Source organism: Erinaceus europaeus, chromosome 13 (assembly GCF_950295315.1).
Source record: "Erinaceus europaeus chromosome 13, mEriEur2.1, whole genome shotgun sequence".
Taxonomy (NCBI): Eukaryota; Metazoa; Chordata; class Mammalia; order Eulipotyphla; family Erinaceidae; genus Erinaceus; species Erinaceus europaeus.
Genome location: NC_080174.1, coordinates 63,172,295 through 63,193,124, shown reverse-complemented (window position 1 = coordinate 63,193,124; position 20,830 = coordinate 63,172,295). Strand labels below are relative to the sequence as shown.

Sequence of the window (20,830 nt, the reverse complement as noted above, 5' to 3'; positions counted from 1 at the left end):
TCCTGCCTCCTGCGAGCCACCAGAGGACCAAGGGAAAGGAGAGGAAGGGAAAGTCAGTCCTGTAAGCCCAAGTCTGACCCTGCCATAATCCTCCCCCCACCCCCACCTCAAGTAACCCCATCCAAGCGTCTCCCACACCACACCCTATCTCAGTCTTGAGGGGGCCTGACTGGGCAGACTCAGAGGTAAGGGACTGGGGGAGCCTAGAAGACCAGACATCATCCTCTCCACCCCTCTCCCCAGCCACCCCTCCCACCTCAACCACCTCATTTCCTTTTCCTCCTCAGAACCAACACATACTCACTAACACAGATTGAGCAGCCTAGCCCAGAGTAACTGACTGTGGGCCCAGCGTGTGCAGGCTGGCCTGGTCAGCCTTCGGAGTATGGTCTTGTTGAAGAGCACTTGGCTGTTCCCCATTCTCTTCCTGGCTTCTCATGTTGGTGAGTATCCCCTGAGCCATATCCCACTCCCAGCCCTTTACCCTCCCTGCCTGACTCCCCAACCCCCACTCCTTCCTTCCCCCACCCCCCATCCCAAGAAACCCTGCATCATCACCATCACTTTCATCCACACTCTGATCTACTAAAACTGGAATCAAGGCTAAGAAATGTCTGGGCAGGTGCTACAAATCACTATAGCCTGAGATGGGGGAGGGGATGGGACACAAACTTTGACTCTGATACATTTTAGGATCAGTGGGGAGCAGGGCCTATTGGTCAAGACATTTTCAAGGGGTGCTCATATGATCAATATGTTGGTTCAGCTATGCATTTGACAGTCATTTATTAAACACCAACAGTATTCCAGGAGTGGTGCTAAGTGAATTGAGAGACAAACTAGATCCAGACTGTACAATGTGATTAAATAATACTGACCTCCTATGGCTGTTATGAGGTTTAAATGAGGTGATTGATGCAGAGTGCTTGGTGCAGAGCCTGGTGCCTGGCAAGGCCTTCTGAGTAAATGGGAGCTGATTCCTTTGGAATACTGGCCATCAGAGTGTGAGGCCTTTGGTTCATAGTCTTGGTCTTGTGGAGGACACAGGACTTGGGGTGAGACACAAGGAGCTCCAGAGCAGCACTGGGGAGGAGTCAGCTGATTCTGTCTTGGGGTAGCAGATGAAAAGGAGTGAGGAAGGATTCCCCTAAGATGAATGGTCTTCATTTAAGGCAGCCAGAACAACAGATGCAAGTCTCAGAAGCTTGGGTGTGCAAGGGAGAGAAGGTTCCTAGAGGTAAAGTGAGGTGTCCAGTGTGAGAAGCCAGGGTCTTGAGCTTTGCATTTTACCCTGAGGGGGAAAAAGGAGCTATGGAAGGTTGTAGACAGTTACAAGGTCTTTGCTGGATGATGTTGGAGGATGGGTTGAGGAAGAAGGGGTGGCTCACACAGCAGAGCACACAGGTCACCATGTACACAAGGGCAAAAGGCAAAACAATGGCATCTTGGGGTTATGGAGAGGAAAAGTCAAAGGAATAGCATTTGCAGAGCACTATGACTGATTGGAGCAGCCACTAAGATGCTTAGTTAGACAATCTGGCTCTTCAAGTTACTGTCTGACCTGGTACGTTACTTCTTTGAACCTTCATCCTCTGATTATAAAATTCCATAACAAACACCCTCTTCCCAGGATAGTTAAGATGATAAAAAACAAGAGAGCATATATAAAGTGCATGACATTTAATTGACCTTAAGTAAACAAAATTATGACAGTGGAAGTAAGAGATGACTCCTAAGTGTGAGTGTGTCAGGTGACTGAGACCATCTGCTGAGTCAAGGTACATGGAGAGGAGCAGGTTTAGGGAAAGGCTGCTTTCCTTTCCAAAGGAGGAGCTGTTGTTGAGTTACTGACTCAGAGGTTGCAGCCAAGGGAGTGGAAGCTCTTGCTCAAGGAAGCCTGGAGAGTAATTGCTATTACCATCTTCTATAACTGAAAAGATTCTAGCTAGCTGCCCTGGTAGGTGTGAGGATCCAATGGAAAACAGGCACAGGGAAAACTGTCAGAAAATACCTCTTTTCCTCCTGGTCAGCTTCCAAAGATTATTAACAAGCTAAGTGATATTTAGTCCACTTACTTGGTAGTCTGTCTGGATTTAGTACATTCTGACTTAGAGGGTGTGTTCCAGCCAACTAGGACATCCCTGTCTATACTGTACACACCAAAGTATGTTTCATTCTGTGCCTTTACTCATGCCACTCTTTCTGCCTAGAAAATCCTGTCCTACCACTCATTTGTCTTCATCCCTACTCTCATCCCAGTGTCCTGTCAGCATTAAGACCCTAGAGCTGAAGGTTCCAGGAGGTATCTCTTCACCTTCGGCTTCCCCTCACTGGGTTCAGTGCCACTCCTCTGTATTTTTCCACATGGAGCCTTGCCTTCCATGACTATGTTCACTTCTGTGTCCTCAATTAGGCCAGAGTTAGCAAGCCCCAGCCCACCTGGATCAGACCCTTTTGCTGAGCCTTCCACTAGGCCAGGATGAGAGCTGACATGCTTTCTGCACCATAGCCACCTGACTGCAGAGCCTAGCCTTAAAGTGTGTGTGTGTGTGTGTGTGTGTGTGTGTGTGTGTGTGTTTCCCTCCCTACCCTATCAGTTTCCCACTGTCTCTATCCTAAAATCAATCAATAAAGAAATGATATTTTAAAAAAAGAAAAAAGTTGGATTGCCAACAAAAGTCGTCGACAGAAAAAAAGGTTCCAAAACACCAGAGAAGGGAGTTTGCTTTCCCTTTTCTTTCTTACTTTTTTTTAATTAATATAGAGACAGAGAGAGAGAAATAAAGAGGGAAAGGGTAATCATAGAGAGGGAGAGAGAGAGAGACACCCACATCACAGCTTCACCACTTGGTAAGCTCCCCCCCTGTAGATGGAGAGAGGCTTGAACCCGGATCTTTGAGCATATGATAACACATGTGTTCAACCTGGTAAGATAAAGATACTTGAGAGTGGGAGGCCGGGGTGCAAGAAAAGGAGAGGGGCAGGAAGGGCCAGAATGGAGACCTCTCTTGAACTGAACAGGGGGATCTTGGGTAAGGCTGGGGACCATCCTGGGAGGATGGATCAGAGGACTGGTGTCCCCCAGGCGCAGCGGTAGACTTGACGCTGCTGGCAGACCTGCGCCTCACGGACCCCCAACGTTTCTTCCTGACCTGTGTGTCCGGGGAAACCGGACGTGGCTCTGACGCCTGGGGCGAGCCACTGCTGCTGGAGAAAGACGACCGCATTGTGCGCACCCCGCGCTCCTGGCCCCCACGCCTGGCCCGCAACGGCTCGCACCAACTCACGCTGCAAGGCTTCTCGCAGCCCTCGGACCTGGTGGGTGTCTTCTCCTGCGTGGGCGGCGCGGGGGCCAGGCGCACGCGGGTGGTCTATGTGCACAACAGCCCCGGAGGTGAGTCCGGCCAGCTGGAGAGGAGGGGCAGGGGGGCTCTGACTGCTCTCCACTCAGACTGACCCCACCTTCTCCCATTTCCCTGCCCTTCACAGCCCACCTGCACCCAGACAGAGTCACCCACACAGTGAACAAAGGTGACACGGTTGTGCTTTCTGCACGTGTGCACAAGGAAAAGCAAACAGATGTGATCTGGAAGAGCAACGGTGAGAGGGGCGTCCCAGTCGGTCTGATACCCTAGTGCCTTGTGGCCCTCAGCACCTCAGGCTCTGACCCCACTAGCGACAATCGCTCCCAAACCCCTGCCAGCTCCTGACTAGACACTAGGGCCAATGTTCTACCCTGCACCGTGTGCGAAGTGTCCACCCCCTCTGGAGCTCAGAGTTGCCCTCCTGCTGCACTAAGAGGCCTAGCAGCCTCTTGTTCTGCTGCCTCCTTCCCTTTTGCTCTCAAAGCAACACCATGTTAAACCCTCAGCTTTCATTTCCCCCTGGGAGTTAGCAGGTGCTATCACATGGCCTCAACCCTGGCCCTGTAAGAGTGTGATTTCAGCTCTCAAAACCCTTTCACTGCCTCTGGCATCTCTGGGTTCCTGCCTACTGAGCTCCAGAGCCCTGAATGAAAATGTGGTCGCTTATAAAATTGGGCTCCCTAGAGCCTGTTTCCTTTTAAGAGGCAAGAAGGATGAGTGGGGCAGGGCCAGAGATATTCTTCTAATAGCTGGGTCCCCTGGTCCTGGAATCCTGGAAGAATCCCCAGAGTTGATGACACCTGAACATTACCTACAAGAGGGGTGGGAATCAAGTAGAGAAAGAGGGCAAGATATTCCAGATGGATGATAAGAGCATAGGCAGGAAACTGAAATACCAGTGTCTCCAGAAGAGAAACCAGCCATTCAGGAATGCAGGAATGTGAGAAGCTAGGCAGGGTGTGGAGAGGCCTGGGGTCAGAGGGCTAAGCAGTGGCCCAAGGGATGAAAATAAGGGATTGGGGGGGGGCATGTGGTCAAAGAAAAAGCTTTGAAGCGTTTAAGCAAGAAAATTCAGAGGAGTCTGGTAGAGAAAAATCGCACTTGCTACTGAGTGGCAGACAAGTGGGAATGGGAGCACAAGAGTGGCATAGGAACAAATGGATGCTGGGACCGGGGTGGTGGTGCTGGGTGGGGAGATATGTGGATGACTGTAGGGGCTGAGAAGGGGAGAGATTGAGCAAGAATCAATGATATACTTGGTGGTAGGTGGGGTCTGGAGAAGACTCTTCTTCCCAGCTCTCGGGCCTGGGGACAATCAGTGTTCTTGGCACACACTGCTGTGACCTAGGCAGAAATGAGCAGAGGGAAGAGACACCAGCTGTCTTGTGCTACTGATACCCCTGATCCATTTGTGCCCCCCAGGATCATACTTCTATACCCTGGACTGGCATGAGGCCCAGGATGGACAGTTCCTACTGCAACTCCCAAACGTGCAACCATCTCTGAGTGGCATCTACAGTGCTACCTACCTGGAAGCCAGCCCCCTGGGCAGCGCCTTCTTTCGGCTCATTGTGCGGGGTCAGGGGGAAAGGGAAGATGCCATGGGTGGCATGGGTGACATGGGAGGCTGGGATCCCTCTGGCCACTTCCTGTGAGTCCCCTGGTTCTCGTGGACTCTCAGAGTTGCCCCTGTCCTCCATAGCAGTTACCATGCAAGAAAAGGTCATGCTAAAAGCTCATTCTTTCAGGTTGTGGGGCTGGGCGCTGGGGACCAGGTTGTACCAAGGAATGCCCAGGCTGCCTGCATGGGGGTGTCTGCCATGACCAGGATGGCGAGTGTGTGTGTCCCCCTGGATTCACTGGTACCCGCTGTGAACAGGGTAAGGAAAATGGGTGCTAGGTCCTGGGCATGAGAGGACACCTGGATGGGGGAAGACCCTCAGACCTTGAAGCTGAACCTTAGTCAGTAAGGTGGAGCCTGGCCCCTGGAACCCAACAGAAGACCTTATACTGTCAATGCATGCCCCCTCCTCCTAGCCTGCAGGGAAGGCCGCTTTGGACAGAGGTGCCAGGAACAGTGCCCAGGCACTTCAGGCTGCCAGGGCCTCACCTTCTGCCTCCCAGACCCTTATGGCTGTTCTTGTGGATCTGGCTGGAGAGGAAGTCAGTGCCAGGAAGGTATGGACCAACCTACCTTCTATGGGCTCTGACCAGGGCAGCTGGCCCAAGCTTGACCCAGACCCTCTACTCTGACCCTGACTTTTACATCAAGCCCTCCACAGTCCCCCTGCTCCCCCCTTTCCCCCTTTACCCAGGCCCCCACTGTGCCTTCATTGCCCCCAGACCTGTGCCCCTCTAACCACACACTCTCGTCCCCACTCTGTTCCCAGCCTGTGCCTCTGGCCACTTTGGGGCTGATTGCCGCCTCCGGTGCCAGTGTCAGAATGGAGGCACTTGTGACCGCTTCAGTGGCTGTGTTTGCCCCTCTGGGTGGCATGGTGTGCACTGTGAAAAGTCAGGTATGAACACAAGGGTCTTTAAGATAACCCCCCCACACACACACACCAGCAAGTCAACTTTAGCCAGATACATCACTCCTACCTAGTAGGAGTTCTACCCACGCAGTGTACACAGTGATGAGACAGTGGGTTGCCTGAGTGTTGGGGAGCCCAGGAAGGCCTCCAGCCAGTTTTCAAGGACCAGGGAAGACTTCTGAGAAAAAGGCCAAGATCTGAGATGAGGGTAAAGGACAACAGAGGGGCATAGCTGGCAAAGAGTGTGGGCAAAGGGATTAAGGACTTAGGCTTGGTTACAAGACAGTTGAGGGGTTGGTGGGCAGCAGTCAGAGAGGGACAGAGAGTTTGCACTTCGTATGATCAGAGCAGAGGGGAATTGCCAAATATGCCTAAGGTAGTCGGTCATGTGTTTGAGAAAGGACTCTTGCAGCTGAGTGGTAAGCAGAAGGAGGAGATCTGGGAAGGCCTATAGCAGGGCACAGAAAGAAATGAAGCCTGTATCGAACTTTCAGATGGGTGGCAGGTGAGGGACATGGTCCTGGCAATAGAGGTTATTAGGAGAGGGAGGTAGTGACTGCAAAAGACTTTACATCAGATCAGAGTTGAGGCAAGGGCCCTAAGGGGGTCTCCCAGGATCCTGCCCACTTTCAGGTTTGAGGAACTGAGCAAGTGGCACAACTGCTGCTAAGATGCAGGACACAGGACATGGGGCACTTGGGTAGTTGCATGTCTGCTCTTGTGGAAGCCCTAGGATGAGTGTTCTCTTTCTTCCAAGACCGAATCCCCCAGATCCTTGACGTGGCCTCAGAGCTGGAGTTCAACTTAGGGACGATGCCCAGAATCCACTGTGCAGCCGCAGGGAACCCCTTCCCAGTCCGGGGCAGCATGGAACTCCGCAAGCCAGATGGCACAGTGCTCCTGGTCAGTCCCCAGTGACCCCCTATCCTAGGAATCCCCCACCCCATTCTACCAGTATCACAGTTGACCCATTAGGGTACTAGTGGACTCTATATAATGGCCTGTCTGGAACTCCCATGTGACGAGGCTGATGGCTGAGGGTCCCTCCTCCATTCCTGCATCAGTCTGGATAATCAAGTGTGTACCTACAACCAGTGTGCACATTCCCTGTGTTCTGTCTCATTCCCCTGTCCCCACCAGTCCTCCAAGGCCATCGTGGAGCCAGATAGAACCACAGCAGAGTTCGAGGTGTCCCACTTGGCTCTAGGGGACAGTGGGCTCTGGGAGTGCCGTGTGTCAACATCTGGTGGCCAGGACAGCCGACGCTTCAGGGTCAACATCAGAGGTCAGTGATGTCCTGGGACTATGAGGCTGGACTGTGGTCAGAGTAGGTGCTGCTCTAGGCTGCTCTGATTGGGCACCCTATCAAAAGGACAAAAGCATCTGTGGGCCTAGGATGGGCAGCATCAAAACTGGAGCACAACTCAGTTCTGTCTGGAAATAACATCCCACACCCCAGAAGCTGAAGACACCCTCAGCCTCAACCAGTTTCCTGCCTACCATCCTTTCCCTTCTTCACCGCCTCAGGAGTGTGTCTTTAACTCTGCCTCTAGTCTGCTGTTTCCCTGCTAAGTCACAGCACCAGGCACTCAATGCTGGACAGGGTAGCTTGGTCCACAGAATCCAAAGCAGGCTTGCATTCCCTCCAGAGCAGCACCCCAACAGGGGCAATGGCTATAGGATGGGGAAGTCAGGCAGGATCATGAACACTATGTTGGGATAAAATTGATCGATCTTTAGAAGAGCCAGTCAGACCTAGTTCAAACCTCAGCCATAGCTTCTTCTGACTTTTCCCTTAGATAAATTATTCTGTATCTTGAGGCCTCAGTTTCTTATTATTTTTTTAACTTTTATTTATAAAATGGAAATACTGACAAGACGATAGGATAAGAGGGATACAATTCCACACAATTCCTACCACCAGAACTCCGTATCCCATCCCTCTCCTGACAGCTTTCCTGTTCTTTTTTTATTATATTTTTATTATTCTCTTTTTAAATTTTTATTATCTTTATTTATTGGATAGAGAAAGTCATAAATCAAGAAGGAAGGGGAAGATGAGAGAAAGAGAGAAACCTGCAGCCCTGCTTCACAACTTGGCAAAGCTTTCCCCCTGCAGGTGGGGACCAGAGGCTAGAACCCAGGTCCTTGTGCATTGTAACATGTGTGTTCAACCACCAGCCCCCCCCCTCTACCTCACCCTCCCCTTTCCATTTCTCGCTATCTTATCAGTTGAAAAGAAATAAAATGAAATGAAAAAGACCACCAGGTGTAGTGGATTCTTGTGCAGGCACTGAGACCCAGTGATAACTGGTGGTAATAAATAAATCAATCCATGAGAATTGATAGTGTGATGTGAAGCATCTAGGTAGAGCAGGTGCTTCTCCTCCTTCTTTTCCTTTAATTAAGAAAGTGATGAATAGTAGTGGAAGGGACAAAGAACTGGATCATACCACTTTTTCTCTGATTGGGGTTCCAGTTCTTCTGTCTGTACTTTCCCAGCCCTCTAATGGTCACGTCACTTCCTCGGTTACCATCTTCTGGGATACCTGCATGTCCTTATTGCCAGTATTTGTGTCCAAGGTGGGGTGGAACACAGGATTCTGTTCTTCCAGGGTTCTCATTACTCTGGTTATCTGTTGAACTTAGTCTCTCCTATCCCCAGTCCAAAGGGCCCCCAAATCCAAATCAAAACCCAGGATGTCTTTGATGCCCAGAGCACTGAGTCCCCTCATTTTCCTGAGGATCAGGTAGACTGTGCTGTGCCTGACCCTATGTTTCCTGGCAGTACCCCCAGTGCCCCTGGCTGCTCCTCTGCTCCTGGCCAGGCAGAGCCGCCAGCTTGTGATTTCTCCACTGGTCTCCTTCTCTGGGGATGGACCCATCACTTCTGTCCGCCTGCATTACCGACCCCAGGACAGCACCGTGGACTGGTCTGCCATTGTGGGTGAGTGGGAGAGCAGAAAGGGCAGGAACAGGAAACTGCTGTTGAATAGTAATGGTGGGAGTAGGGGAAGAAAGAGGGTGAAAAGGCAGGTGATGGGTGAGAAGAGGAAGGCTGAGGGAGAATGGAAGATTCAGAAGAGTCTGAGGCTGAATGTGCAGGGTGCCTTCCCTCCAGTGGACCCCAGTGAGAACGTGACGATTGTGAACCTGAGGCCCAAGACAGGCTACAGCATTCGAGTGCAGCTGAGTCGGCCAGGGGAAGGGGGCCAGGGGGCCCCAGGACCTCCCGCTTTCATGACCACTGACTGTCCTGGTAAGAGGCTGAGTCACCCTCCCTGTCCTCCTCCCATCCATCCCAGGTGTCCTGTGCATTCAGGGGTCATCATGTCTTTTTCCACTTGTCTTTCCCACTTTAGTTTATCCCACTCCATTCACTGGGTCCCACCTAGCTCCAAGGACCCATTGAATACTCCTGACTCCTAACCTCTGGCCACACAGAGCCCTTGCTGCAGCCATGGCTGGAGAGCTGGCACTTGGAGGGCCCCGACCGCTTACGAGTGAGCTGGTCCCTACCCTTGGTGGCTGGACCACTAGTGGGTGATGGCTTCCTGCTTCGCCTGTGGGATGGGGCACGGGGACAGGAGCGGCGGGAGAATGTCTCATCCCCCCAAGCCCGCACTGCCCTCCTGACGGGACTCACTCCTGGCACCAAATACCAACTGGATGTGCGGCTCTACCACTGCACCCTCCTGGGCCCTGCCTCACCCACTGCACGTGTGCAGCTGCCACCCAGTGGTAAGCTCAGAAAGGGGGTGACAGGTCTGAGGGCAGGAGGGATATGAGACACAGGGAATGCCTGGAAGCCAAAAGGTTAAATGAAATTCAACAGGCACAGAGAAAGCATAGGACATGGAGAAGCACAGACATAAAGAAGTCATCTAGGGGCCAGTTGATGGTATACCTGGTTAAATGCATGCATTATAGTGCACAGGGACCCGGGTTCAAGTCCCTGGTCCCCACCTGCAGAGGCAAAGCTTCACAAGTGGTGAAGCAGGGCTGCAGGTGTCTCTCTACCTCTCTCCTTCTCTATCTTCCACTCCTCTCTCAATTTCTCTCTGTCTCTAACCAATAATAAATAAATAAAAATTTTTAAAAGTTATCGAATATCAGAAAGAAATGAACAGGGGCAACAAGTGACATAAGATACTCAGAAGAAGCAAGTTTCCAGAAGTTTACAGGATGGAAGAGAGCAAGGAGGATTCATGTGGAGAACAAGAGTCTTAGGGAAGGAGCCAGTTGGTAGTGCACCTGATTGAGTGTACACTTTACCATAAGCTGAAACTCAAGTTCAAGCCTTCCTACCCCACCTGCAGTTGGAAACACTTCATGAGCAGTGAAGTAGATCTGCAGGTGTCTATTTCTCCCTCTCTATTTCCCTTTCCCCTCTCAATGTCTCTCTGTCCTAGCAAATAAAAATTGAAAGAAAAAACAAAAAAAAGGCCATCAGAAGCAGTGAATTCATAATGCCAACACTGAGCCTCAATAATAACTCTAGTGGCAATAAAATTAAATAAATAAGCAAATGCCATGGGGAAGACACAGGACAACAAGAGAACATGGGACTAGGAGGGACACAAGGCAGGGAGGCAGTCCTAAAATCTAGGACACTGGAGGGAAGACATGGAGCATAAGGAGCATAAGAGGAAGCAGAAACTCAGGGGTGAATGGAGAGGAATTCAACTCAAGAGGACATTGTGGAGTAGCTCTCATTCTGGGGTCCACAGAGCAGGGGACACAGAAAAGAAATCAGGTCTACTATAGAATCTGGTCCTGTCTGAGCTCTACCTTTGTTCTCCTTCTCCTCAGGTCCCCCAGGGCCCCCAGGGCCCCCAGGACCCCCAGCCCCACGACACCTCCATGCCCAGGCCCTCTCAGAGTCAGAGATCCAGCTGACATGGCAGCGCCCAGAGGCTGCAGCTGAGCCTATATCCAAGTACATTGTAGAGATGCAGGTGGCTGGGGGCTCAGGAGACCCACAATGGATGGACGTGGACCGGCCTGAGGAGACAAGCACTATTGTCCGAGGCCTCAATGCCAGCACGCGCTACCTCTTCCGTGTGCGGGCCAGTATCCAGGGGCCTGGGGACTGGAGCAACATGGTAGAAGAGTCCACCCTGGGCAATGGTGAGAGGGGAAGGTGCCCAGGAACTTCTGGGGCCTGGGTTGGTCTCCCTCCATGTGACCTCCTGCCTTGAAGCCAGAGTCTCCCAGATCCTTCCCAACAAGGGACATTAAAGTCCAACTCCTGGAGACTCTGGCCTTCCCTATCATGATCCACTGTCCTAGTGCTGAGAAAATCATGTCACCCCAGTGACCCACAGATTCAGAGCTTTGAATCCCTGGTCTTTCCCCGGAACCGAACTTGTATCTCTGACTCCTGTGTAACTCTCCCCCAACACACACACACACACACACACACACACACGCAAACACACGCACATCACCACCACCTCTGGGTGCCCTCATCCAGGCCTCCTTTGATTGTATCTAGGGCTACAGAGTGAAGGTCCAATTCAGGAGATCAGAGCAGCTGAAGAAGGCCTGGATCACCAGCTGATACTGGCTGTAGTTGGCTCAGTGTCTGCAACCTGCCTCACCATCCTGGCCGCCCTCTTAACCCTTGTGTGCATCCGCAGAAGCTGCCTACACCGCAGACGCACCTTCACCTACCAGTCAGGATCGGTCAGTTATCTGCAGCCACCCTAGGGAGTGTGTGTACACAGTCTGTGCATGTATTTCTAGCTGTGTACACAGATACATGCACAACTCTGTGTGTGTGTGTGTGTGTGTGTGTGTGTGTGTGTGTGTGTGTGTGTGTGTGTGTGTGTGCTATAAGGCTAGACTCAGTGGCATAAAACACAGTTTTCTTTATTTCTCTAGAACTGAACTCATGAAGTCATTTATTGTATTTTACTTTTTTGAAGCTGGGGCATTATGTGATTCCACAACTACTCTTTCTTTTTCTTTTCTTTTTTCTTTATTTCAGAAAAGAGGGTGAGAGGCAGAGATGATGAGAAAGATAGAGAAGAGACAGTGCTATTGAAGTTCCCCCCTTTACCTGGTATTTACCTGGTATACCTGACTAGGGACTCAAACCCAGGTTTTTGTACATGGTAAGGTATATACTCTACCAGTTGAGCTATCTCCTGACCCCTAAATCCATTATATTAGTGGTGATTTTTTTTTTTTTAATCAGGGCACTGCTCAGCTCTAGCTTATGGTAGTGCTGGGAATTGTGCCTGGGACTTCAGCACTTCAAACATGAAAGACTTTTTGCTTAATGATTATGTTATCTCCCCAGCCCAAGTGGTGAAATTTCTAGTAGTCCCAGATCAGAGTAACTCAGTCACATCCCTGTTTTACCATAGCCATTCTGAGATCCCTTCCTTCTCCCTAAGGATGATCTAACTCCAAATAGTTGGGTAATGCCACAGGGTCACCTTGGCTTCATGCTGCCCCTCGTCCTGGTGGGCCCTTCAGACTTGGGAGCCAACCTCTACCTGTACACAGCTGTAGCTCATGTCCTCAGCCCTTCTGTGGCTTCCTGTGGCCTCCTCCCAATAAGCCACCCATACCATGAGATACTGCTCCTTATCCTATCATTCAACCCTATGAGGTCCAGGGTCTCCTCTGTGACACCTAAGAACTCTGGGGGTACTTCCCCATGCACTGCAACAGGCAGCATATTCCATAGCTGCCGGGCCCATCACCACCATCTCTAATGTAGCTGTTTCTACCACTGCTAGACTTGCAGCCTATAGTCTCACCTGTTACTCCTTGAGAACAGTTTGAGCCTCATGTACCCCCATACACACACACACCCTGGCTTCCCTTCAACCTGCCTGAGCTCTCTGTCCTTCTGTAGCTCCTGCTGTTCCATCCTGCAGGCCAACAACTGGAGGTGAAGTGGGGGTACTGACAAACCCAGCATACCTCTTCTCTCTCTCCTGAGTCATACTGTCTCTTCTGAGATCATCCCTGCTGTTGTCATTTATGATCCAAACTCAGACCTTGGTCTTGTTTTGATAGTACAGCTGAAGTTTGGATTTAACATAAATGAATAAATAAGTAAATGAATGAATAAATAAATAAATAAATGTGCTCTTCTCTCTCAAGGGCTGACCCTTGTGATAGAAAGCTTAGTGTCCCAGGCTGTTGTCTCTGCCCAGCCTTTCAAAAGCTCCCTTCAGACACTCAATTGGCTTCTTTGTCCCAGGCTGCCACTGGACCTCCCACTAAGGTCTATGCAGGCACAAAAAGTCCCCCACCCCCACCGCATGATGGGGGAGGGGAATGAGTGCAGATGTGGAAGGAAGGAGGTGGGGGAGTACCCTTTTACATACAGGTCACGCTAACATGTACCAAAACACACTCCTCCTACATGTATCCACATGCAGATGTGTGTGCACCTGAATGTGTGTGTCTACTGTGAGCATCCCGTGTATATTTGTGTGTGTGTGTGTGTGTGTGTGTGTGTTGTGCACATTTGTAGGTGTGCTTCTGCATGGATACACCTACATACAGTGCCACTACTAGAACATGGGTGTGCATTCTGATATGTATCTCCAGCTGCCCACGTTTCATGCAGATCCATGTTATCCATGTCTTCATCCATGTCCATCAAGTGTGGCTACAGCTCAGTTAAGGAGCTCCCTCTTCCTGATTAGGTCTGTTTTGGCTCTGCTTCCTCTTCTCACATTGACACCTCTCTAGTTTCTACTCATGTTCCTTTTCTTGCAATCAGACCTACCTAGGTGGCGCAGCTCTTCATATTCAGCTGGTGAAAGGGCATGTTCTTCTTTGTCCTGATCTTCCTGTCTTCAGGTCCTAGACTGATGTCAAAACTGTTAAGAAGACCCAGTGGCAGACAGCTGCACTCTCTGCTTTGCTTCTACTACTCCACTATCTGCTGGTGATGTGTCAGGGTTTAATGTAGAGTGGATGCTTAAGAAGTAAACTGTTTAATAAGTGTATCCCTGCTGGAATTTTCTCAAGAAGGTCCTTGACGACCTAAAAAAAAAAAAAAGTTCAGTTGTGGAATCAGCACAATGATGGGATCTTTGTTGTTCTCTTCATAGCTTACTCCAGTTTTTCTGTTGCAAATGTAAATATATATATTCTTTATGGCTGGTCAGTAGAGTGCAACAATTGCATGCATGAGGCACCAAAACAGTGCTAGATAAACAGATAAATCTGTGATGGAGGGGTGCATCCAAGAAATGGCACATTGACTAGAGCTTTGGAATTAAAAGTATGAGATCCCAAGTTGGATCCCTCATGAAGCTCTGGTTCATGTTTTGTTTCTCTCTCTCTCTCTCTCTCTCTCTCTCTCTCTCATTAATAAACAATTGAATCTTTAAAAAAAAGAAGAAGAAAGAAAAGAGAAATACCCCCCCCCCATGACTCAGATAATGATTTTGCCCAATCCTACCCTGTTCTTCTAGAGCCCTCTAAGCCTGATCCCTAGACTCCTACTTCTGCATTTCCCTGCTAGGGCATCTGTCCCAACTCCCCCCCCCCCACCCCCACTACCACCACCACCCCCACCACCCCAGCTCTATCTCCAATGATCCTGTCTCCATTTGTGTCTTCTGTTTGTCTATCTGTCTGGCCCTGGCTGACCACTAGGGTGCCGTCCATCTGGGTGTCGGTCCATTTGTCTAACTCTTTGTAAGCTTATCTGTGCCTCCTATGGGCCCCCTATAAAGGGTGAGGAGACCATCTTGCAATTCAGCTCGGGCACCTTGACGCTGACCCGGCGGCCCAAACCACAGCCAGAACCTCTAAACTACCCAGTACTGGAGTGGGAGGACATCACCTTTGAGGACCTCATCGGAGAGGGCAACTTCGGCCAGGTCATCCGGGCCATGATCAAAAAGGACGGACTCAAGATGAATGCAGCCATCAAGATGCTGAAAGGTCCCCTGAGCCTGACTCCTGACCTACTCCTTTGTCCCACAGACCCCAGCCCTTACCTCCCCCAACCCCATTCCCTCTCTCCAGAGTGATTTCTGGCAAAAGTGATAACTGAATTCTTTACACAGAATATGCCTCTGAGAATGATCATCGTGACTTTGCTGGAGAACTAGAAGTACTCTGTAAATTAGGGCATCATCCCAACATCATCAACCTTCTAGGGGCCTGTGAAAACCGAGGTGGGCTCCCAATTCATCCCCTACCCTTTCTTCTAAGTCTCCATCATCAGCACCACCTCCTCCAAACCAAGCTTTAGCTTAAAGGTCACCATTGATTCCCTCTTTGTTCTTCAGCTCTCCTATTGATTATCGTTGGGTGCCCATACCTAATCCACCATGTGCCTCCTCACCCCCCAGGTTACTTGTATATTGCTATTGAATATGCCCCCTATGGGAACCTGCTGGATTTTTTGCGGAAGAGTCGGGTCCTAGAAACGGATCCAGCTTTTGCTCGAGAGCATGGAACAGCCTCCACCCTCAGCTCCCGGCAACTGCTGCGTTTTGCCAGTGATGCTGCCAATGGCATGCAGTATCTGAGTGAGAAGCAGGTAGGAGAGGGACAGGCAAGGCTGCAAGGGAAAAGGGAGACCTGGGTGACTCTGATGAGTCCAGGTTGCTGACCTGGATGAATGGTGGGGCCACAGGATGAGAAGTGTGTCTGGAGGGCATGTAGTGTTTGAAGAATCTGAGAAGGGGGTGGACATTTTAGTGGATATATTCAGTGAGCAGTTATAGATGCCAGTTTAGAACTACGGAGAGAGGCTTGGGCTAGAGACAAAAGTGGGGCAGTGACCTCACTATAGTGCTGAGGGTCTGGGTGAGACCTACCAGAAGAGGGAGATAGAGTGGAGACTGCTTGAATGAAGTGGGATGAAGAACTTATTGTTAAGTGAATGCCTTTGAAAGCAGGGGTTGGGGCAAACACAGAGAAAGGGACTGAGAGGGAAGGACCTGGAACTCAAGGAAAAGGATCACTTTGGACCTTCTCTGCTTTCACCAACAAGGGAAAAGGAGAGGCTGGGAGAGAGGCAGGTACGGAACACACAAAGCAGAGAAGTTGCATTGTGGTCACTGGGGAGAAATCCAGCATTGTCCCAGAGAGAAGGAACCAACCTGAGCATGTATGTTCAGGTCCCAGGAGAATGGACAATGAGCACTGGTTTTTCTTAGGCAAGAGCCATTGCTCCAGGACAAGGATAGGGTAGAGGGAGAGGGAGTAAGGGGTTGCTGAAGCCAAGTGGTGACCACAAGGACCAGCTGGTGGATCCCAGGTCCATTCACCCAGTCTTCCCTGACTCCCCACTGTGCCTGCAGTTCATCCACAGGGATCTGGCTGCCCGAAACGTGCTGGTAGGAGAGAACCTGGCTTCCAAGATTGCAGACTTTGGTCTTTCTCGAGGGGAAGAGGTTTATGTGAAGAAGACAATGGTAAATCATAAGCAGTCCTACCCTGTGGGATCCATGCCTGGTCCTCCCCCAGGACTCCCTTATAGGTTTTTCCTCACCACCTACCCCTTACCCCCCCCCCCACCAGGGACGTCTCCCAGTGCGCTGGATGGCTATTGAGTCTCTGAACTACAGTGTCTATACCACCAAGAGTGATGTGTGAGTATGGGGAAAAGGAGGGCTTACACCCCAAAACATGCAGACAGGAATAACCAGGACATCTAGGACTTTCCTCAGGTAGTCTAGTGCCTGCCTGGGTCACTCCTAAAGTATTTCAAGTGTGGCACAGATATGTCTGAAGTGGACCTTGGTGATGCCTAATACCTTAGTGGGTCAGGAAAGGGCACTAGTTAGAATTAAGTTTTGTGTTGAAAGGTATTTCAGGCTACATGAGGGTAGTAGTAGTCTAAGATTGTGTTTGTGTAAGACTGGAGGATATCTTTGCAGGGCTGGGAGTGCTGGTGGCTAATGTCTGGATGGATGGAGAACCCACTCAACAAGTGCTCTCATCTTCCCCTCTGAAAGGCAGGGCTGTCCCCACCTGAGGACCAAACAGGGCACCTCTAGCTCTCCAAGGCCTCTCTGTGCTCCCTGATCCCCTCTCTGTAGCCATGGCTTTGTCTCCTCTACCCTCCCACCAGGGCCCTAGTTTGCCAGTCCCCCAGTGCTGACTCTACCCCTTGCCCCAAACTCCATAGCTTGGCCTGGCCAGCTCTATGTTTCCCTCCTGTTTCTTCCCCAAGACTCCCTTTATAGCCCTTCCTCCATTAAAACCTCCACCTTCATTTCATGTGACTCACCTATGTAGAAGCTATTAATATTCAGAGAGGCAGATAAGAGCAACTATTGGGGAGCCAGACTGCCAGGGTTTGAACCCCAGGTCAGCCACCTACTGGCTGTGTGATTTGGGGCAAACCAGCCAACCTCTCTGTGTCTCAGTGTCTCCATCTATAAAAACAGGAAGAATAACAGCACTTCAGTCATAAGGCCAGTGTGAAGGTTAAATGCATCAGCATATACAATAAATAATCAGTGCTTGTCCCAGATCATGTTAAGTATGTGATTAAAACATCAACTCTGTTCCATGGAGTTTGAGAGGGGCTCTGATGCAGCTTTAATGGAGCTGAGGCCAGGGACTTGCAGGGCAGGTATCAGGAGGGGCTGCACAGATGAGGTGAGGAGTCTCTACACTGCTGGCCCAGGACCTGGAAGGTAACTGTGCATCTTCCTCCTTTCAGCTGGTCCTTTGGGGTCCTCCTCTGGGAAATCGTGAGCCTCGGTGAGTCTGAAACCCTAGTACTTGCGTGCTTCCACTTTCCTCCACTCAGGGATGGGGGTTGAGAGAAGTCTGTCCACTCCTCCAGGAGGCACACCCTACTGTGGCATGACCTGTGCTGAGCTCTATGAGAAGCTGCCTCAGGGATACCGCATGGAGCAGCCTCGGAACTGTGATGATGAAGTGTGAGTCACCTCACCTTTGAGCCTTGTGCCCAATAGCTCTGTGAGGAGCAACACTGACCTGGAGCCTGTGGCCCCACCACACCCACTGTCCCTGATGCCTCATCTCAGCAATGCCCCTTCTACAGGTACGAGCTGATGCGGCAATGCTGGCGGGACCGTCCCTATGAGCGACCCCCCTTTGCCCAGATCGCACTTCAGCTGGGCCGAATGTTGGAAGCCAGGAAGGTAAAGAGACTGGGGTAATAATGGCTTGGGTCCTCCAACCTCACAGGGGTGCCCACACTCAGGAGCCAGAGAGCCAGCAGCATGCTGCTGTACCCTCCACCACAATATAGCCAGACCCCAGCATACAGCTCCCATTTCCAACGCTCAGTAGGATGAACACCAGGCCTGTCATTTTCTCTTCTTTCTTGTTGTTTTTTGATTTTGGGTTTTTGTGGTGTTTTTATTTCCCCACCAGGGTTCTCACTGGAGACCTTTGCCTACACAATTCCATTATTCCTGATGGCTGCTTTTGTTTTTTCTTTTTGATAGAAGGTGAGGGACAGAGAGGGAGAAACAGAAAGGAGAAGACACACTTGCAGCACTGCTTCACTGCTTGTGAAACTTCCCCCTTGCAGGTGGGGATAGGGGCTTGAAATTGGGTCCTTGGACATGGTATGGTGAGCTCTCTACCTGGTGAGCTACTCCACACTAGACCTTTCTAAACTCTTCTAAACCACTGGTTGTCTTCTTAACTATGCCCATCACTCCTTTCCCATCTGGACATTTCACCTGTCACAGAGTAGAATGCATGAATGGTCAGTCAACCAGATACAGTCACTAAGTGAATAAATGAATGTAACTACTGGGTGGATTATATAATGAAACTACAACTAAACACATAACTGAAACTAGTAATTATGTGAACAAATGAATTGGTAAGTAAATATAAATAAAAATATATCAAAATGAGTTCATATGAAGAGTCTTTCATGTGAACTAATGGATAAACAGCTATAAAAATTAGTAAGCTATCTTTTAAGAACAAGGGAATTATTTAATAATCATATGTAAGTGAATTAAAATAGCTTTTTAAAATTTATTGTAATGAGAGAGATACAGAGAGAAAGAGAGATGAAGAGTGAGACCAGAGCACTGCTCAGCTCTGGCGTATGGTGGTGTTGGGAACTGAAACTGGGATCTCAGGGCCTCAGGAATGAAATTCTGTTGCATAACCAGTATGCTATCTCCCCTGCCCCAAAATATCTTTCTCTGTAAAGGGATGAACAAGTGAATGAGTATATGCATGAGTAAACAATTCACTGGATGAGTGCATATAAAAATTATCTAGAGGGCTACACAGTGGCACCCCTAATGGAGTGCATATCTTACCATGCACAAGGACCAGAGCTCAAACCCCAACTTCCCACATAAGGTGGAGGCTTCACAACAAGCGAAGCAGGGCTGCAGGTGTCTTTCTTTCTTTCTCTTTCCCTCTCTATCCCCTACTCCCCTCTCAATTTTTCTCTGTCCTATCAAATTGAAGAAAAAAGAAAAGAAAAGAAAAGAAAAATGGCCACTGGGAGCAGTGGATTCATTATGCAGGCACAGAACCCCAGCAATAACCCTGGTGGCAATAAAAAATAAAATAAAATTCTGGACAGGAGAGATAGCATACTTGCTATGCAGAAAGACTTTCACACCTGAGGCTTGGAGATCCCAGGTTCAATCCCCAGCACCACCATAAGCCAGAGAAGTGCTCTTGTAAAAAATAATAATAGTATTAATAATAATAAATAAATAAGTATTGTGGCCTCTTCCTTTAGTTCCCTCAGCTATGGTCCATGCTGTTAAGACCCACCCTTGAGGGTTGGGCAGTAGCGCAGCAGGTTAAGTGCACGTGGCACAAAATGCAAGGACCAACGTAAGGATCTAGGTTCGAGCCTCTGGCTCCCTACCTGCAGAGGGGTTCACTTCACAAGTGGTGAAGCAGGTCTGCAGGTCTATCTTTCTCTCCCCCTCTCTGTCTTCCCCTCCTCTCGATTTCTTTCTGCCCTATCCAAAAAAAAAAAAAAAAAAAAGACCCACCCTTGACTATGGGGTCATCTTGAGTCTCCCAAACAAATCAGTGTCTTTCCAACAGGCCTGGTGGTGGTGCACCTGGTTGAGCACACATGTTACAAATCAGTGTCTTCCCAGAGGTCTTAACCACATAGAAGTCAAGATCCTCTTGGCAGGAGTAGATAGCATAATGGTTATGCAAAGAGACTCTCATGCCTGAGGCTCCAAAGTCCCAGATTCAATCCCACACACCACACAACCACAAGCCAGAGTTCAGCAGTGCTCTAATAAAAAAAAGAAGAAGAAGTCAAGAACTGAGAACTTCTGGACCAGAACTACCCATCCCTAGTCCCAACTAAAGTTTCCTCTGCTCCCCAGGCTTATGTGAACATGTCGCTGTTTGAGAACTTCACTTACGCTGGCATCGACGCTACAGCTGAGGAGGCCTGAGCTACCACTCGACTAGCACCTGGCTCTGCTGGCCAGAGCAAGCTCCATTCTCCAACTTGTGACTTTTGGTCCAGCCTCTGACCTGAATTGGCTTAGAATTATTTTTTTTTTAATTTAAAGAAGAGAGGGGATCCAAGATTGGGGTGGGCTTAGGGAAATTGGGTCCTCATCCACTGCAGTTGCTCCCTTCTCCTGTAATTGCTTCCTATACTACCCTTCACGTTCTTCCTTCTAGTTCAACAAGTGTTTCTTTTCTGCCACTTCCTACACTCAAACCCTAACTTTAGCTCCTCTACCAGAACCAGCTCTCATATAATTAACATGTTCTGTTCAGCTGTTTCCCACTCCTAACCTTGTAATCAGAAAAAATAAATGCTCTGAGGAACTCCATCCACTGTTTACCTTTTACTAGTGGTCAGCCCTGGTGAAAAGTTAAACCAAAAAGGGAGAAACTGAACAACAACAAAAAAATTCTCCTTTCTCCTCTAGTTATACTATCTTCTTTTGGTGGTATTTTCTGGGTTTTTGTTTGTTTGTTTGTTTCCCCACA

At 49.6% G+C, this 20,830-nt stretch overlaps 1 protein-coding gene across 3 annotated transcripts; it reads left to right on the top strand.

The window, feature by feature from the left end:
• Positions 1-20,670, top strand: TIE1 (tyrosine kinase with immunoglobulin like and EGF like domains 1). Of its 3 annotated transcripts, none has more exons than XM_060206070.1 (24): positions 1-61; positions 288-443; positions 3,086-3,394; positions 3,490-3,600; positions 4,788-4,943; positions 5,114-5,245; positions 5,403-5,543; positions 5,756-5,884; positions 6,657-6,802; positions 7,040-7,184; positions 8,685-8,846; positions 9,021-9,158; positions 9,344-9,640; positions 10,712-11,029; positions 11,397-11,587; positions 14,614-14,824; positions 14,950-15,060; positions 15,238-15,428; positions 16,195-16,308; positions 16,415-16,485; positions 17,565-17,605; positions 17,691-17,787; positions 17,913-18,012; positions 20,209-20,670. In XM_060206070.1, the coding sequence occupies exons 2-24, from the start codon at positions 386-388 to the stop codon at positions 20,278-20,280; spliced, it is 3,441 nt and encodes a 1,146-aa protein (XP_060062053.1). In that variant the 5' UTR covers positions 1-61; positions 288-385; the 3' UTR covers positions 20,281-20,670. The 3 variants fall into 3 exon arrangements, with proteins under 3 accessions (XP_060062053.1, XP_060062052.1, XP_060062054.1); XM_060206069.1 differs by lacking the exon at positions 1-61 and adding an exon at positions 96-185; XM_060206071.1 differs by lacking the exon at positions 1-61 and adding an exon at positions 103-185 and having other exon boundaries at positions 8,688-8,846.
• Positions 20,671-20,830: the final 160 nt, after the last annotated feature.

Coding starts and splice junctions, on each gene's coding strand:
- TIE1 (XM_060206070.1), top strand. CDS start 386: ATGGTCTTGTTGAAGAGCACTTGGCTGTTCCCCATTCTCTTCCTGGCT. Junction 5,246..5,402: donor TGGTACCCGCTGTGAACAGG/GTAAGGAAAATG, acceptor CCCTCCTCCTAG/CCTGCAGGGAAGGCCGCTTT. Junction 11,030..11,396: donor AGAGTCCACCCTGGGCAATG/GTGAGAGGGGAA, acceptor GATTGTATCTAG/GGCTACAGAGTGAAGGTCCA.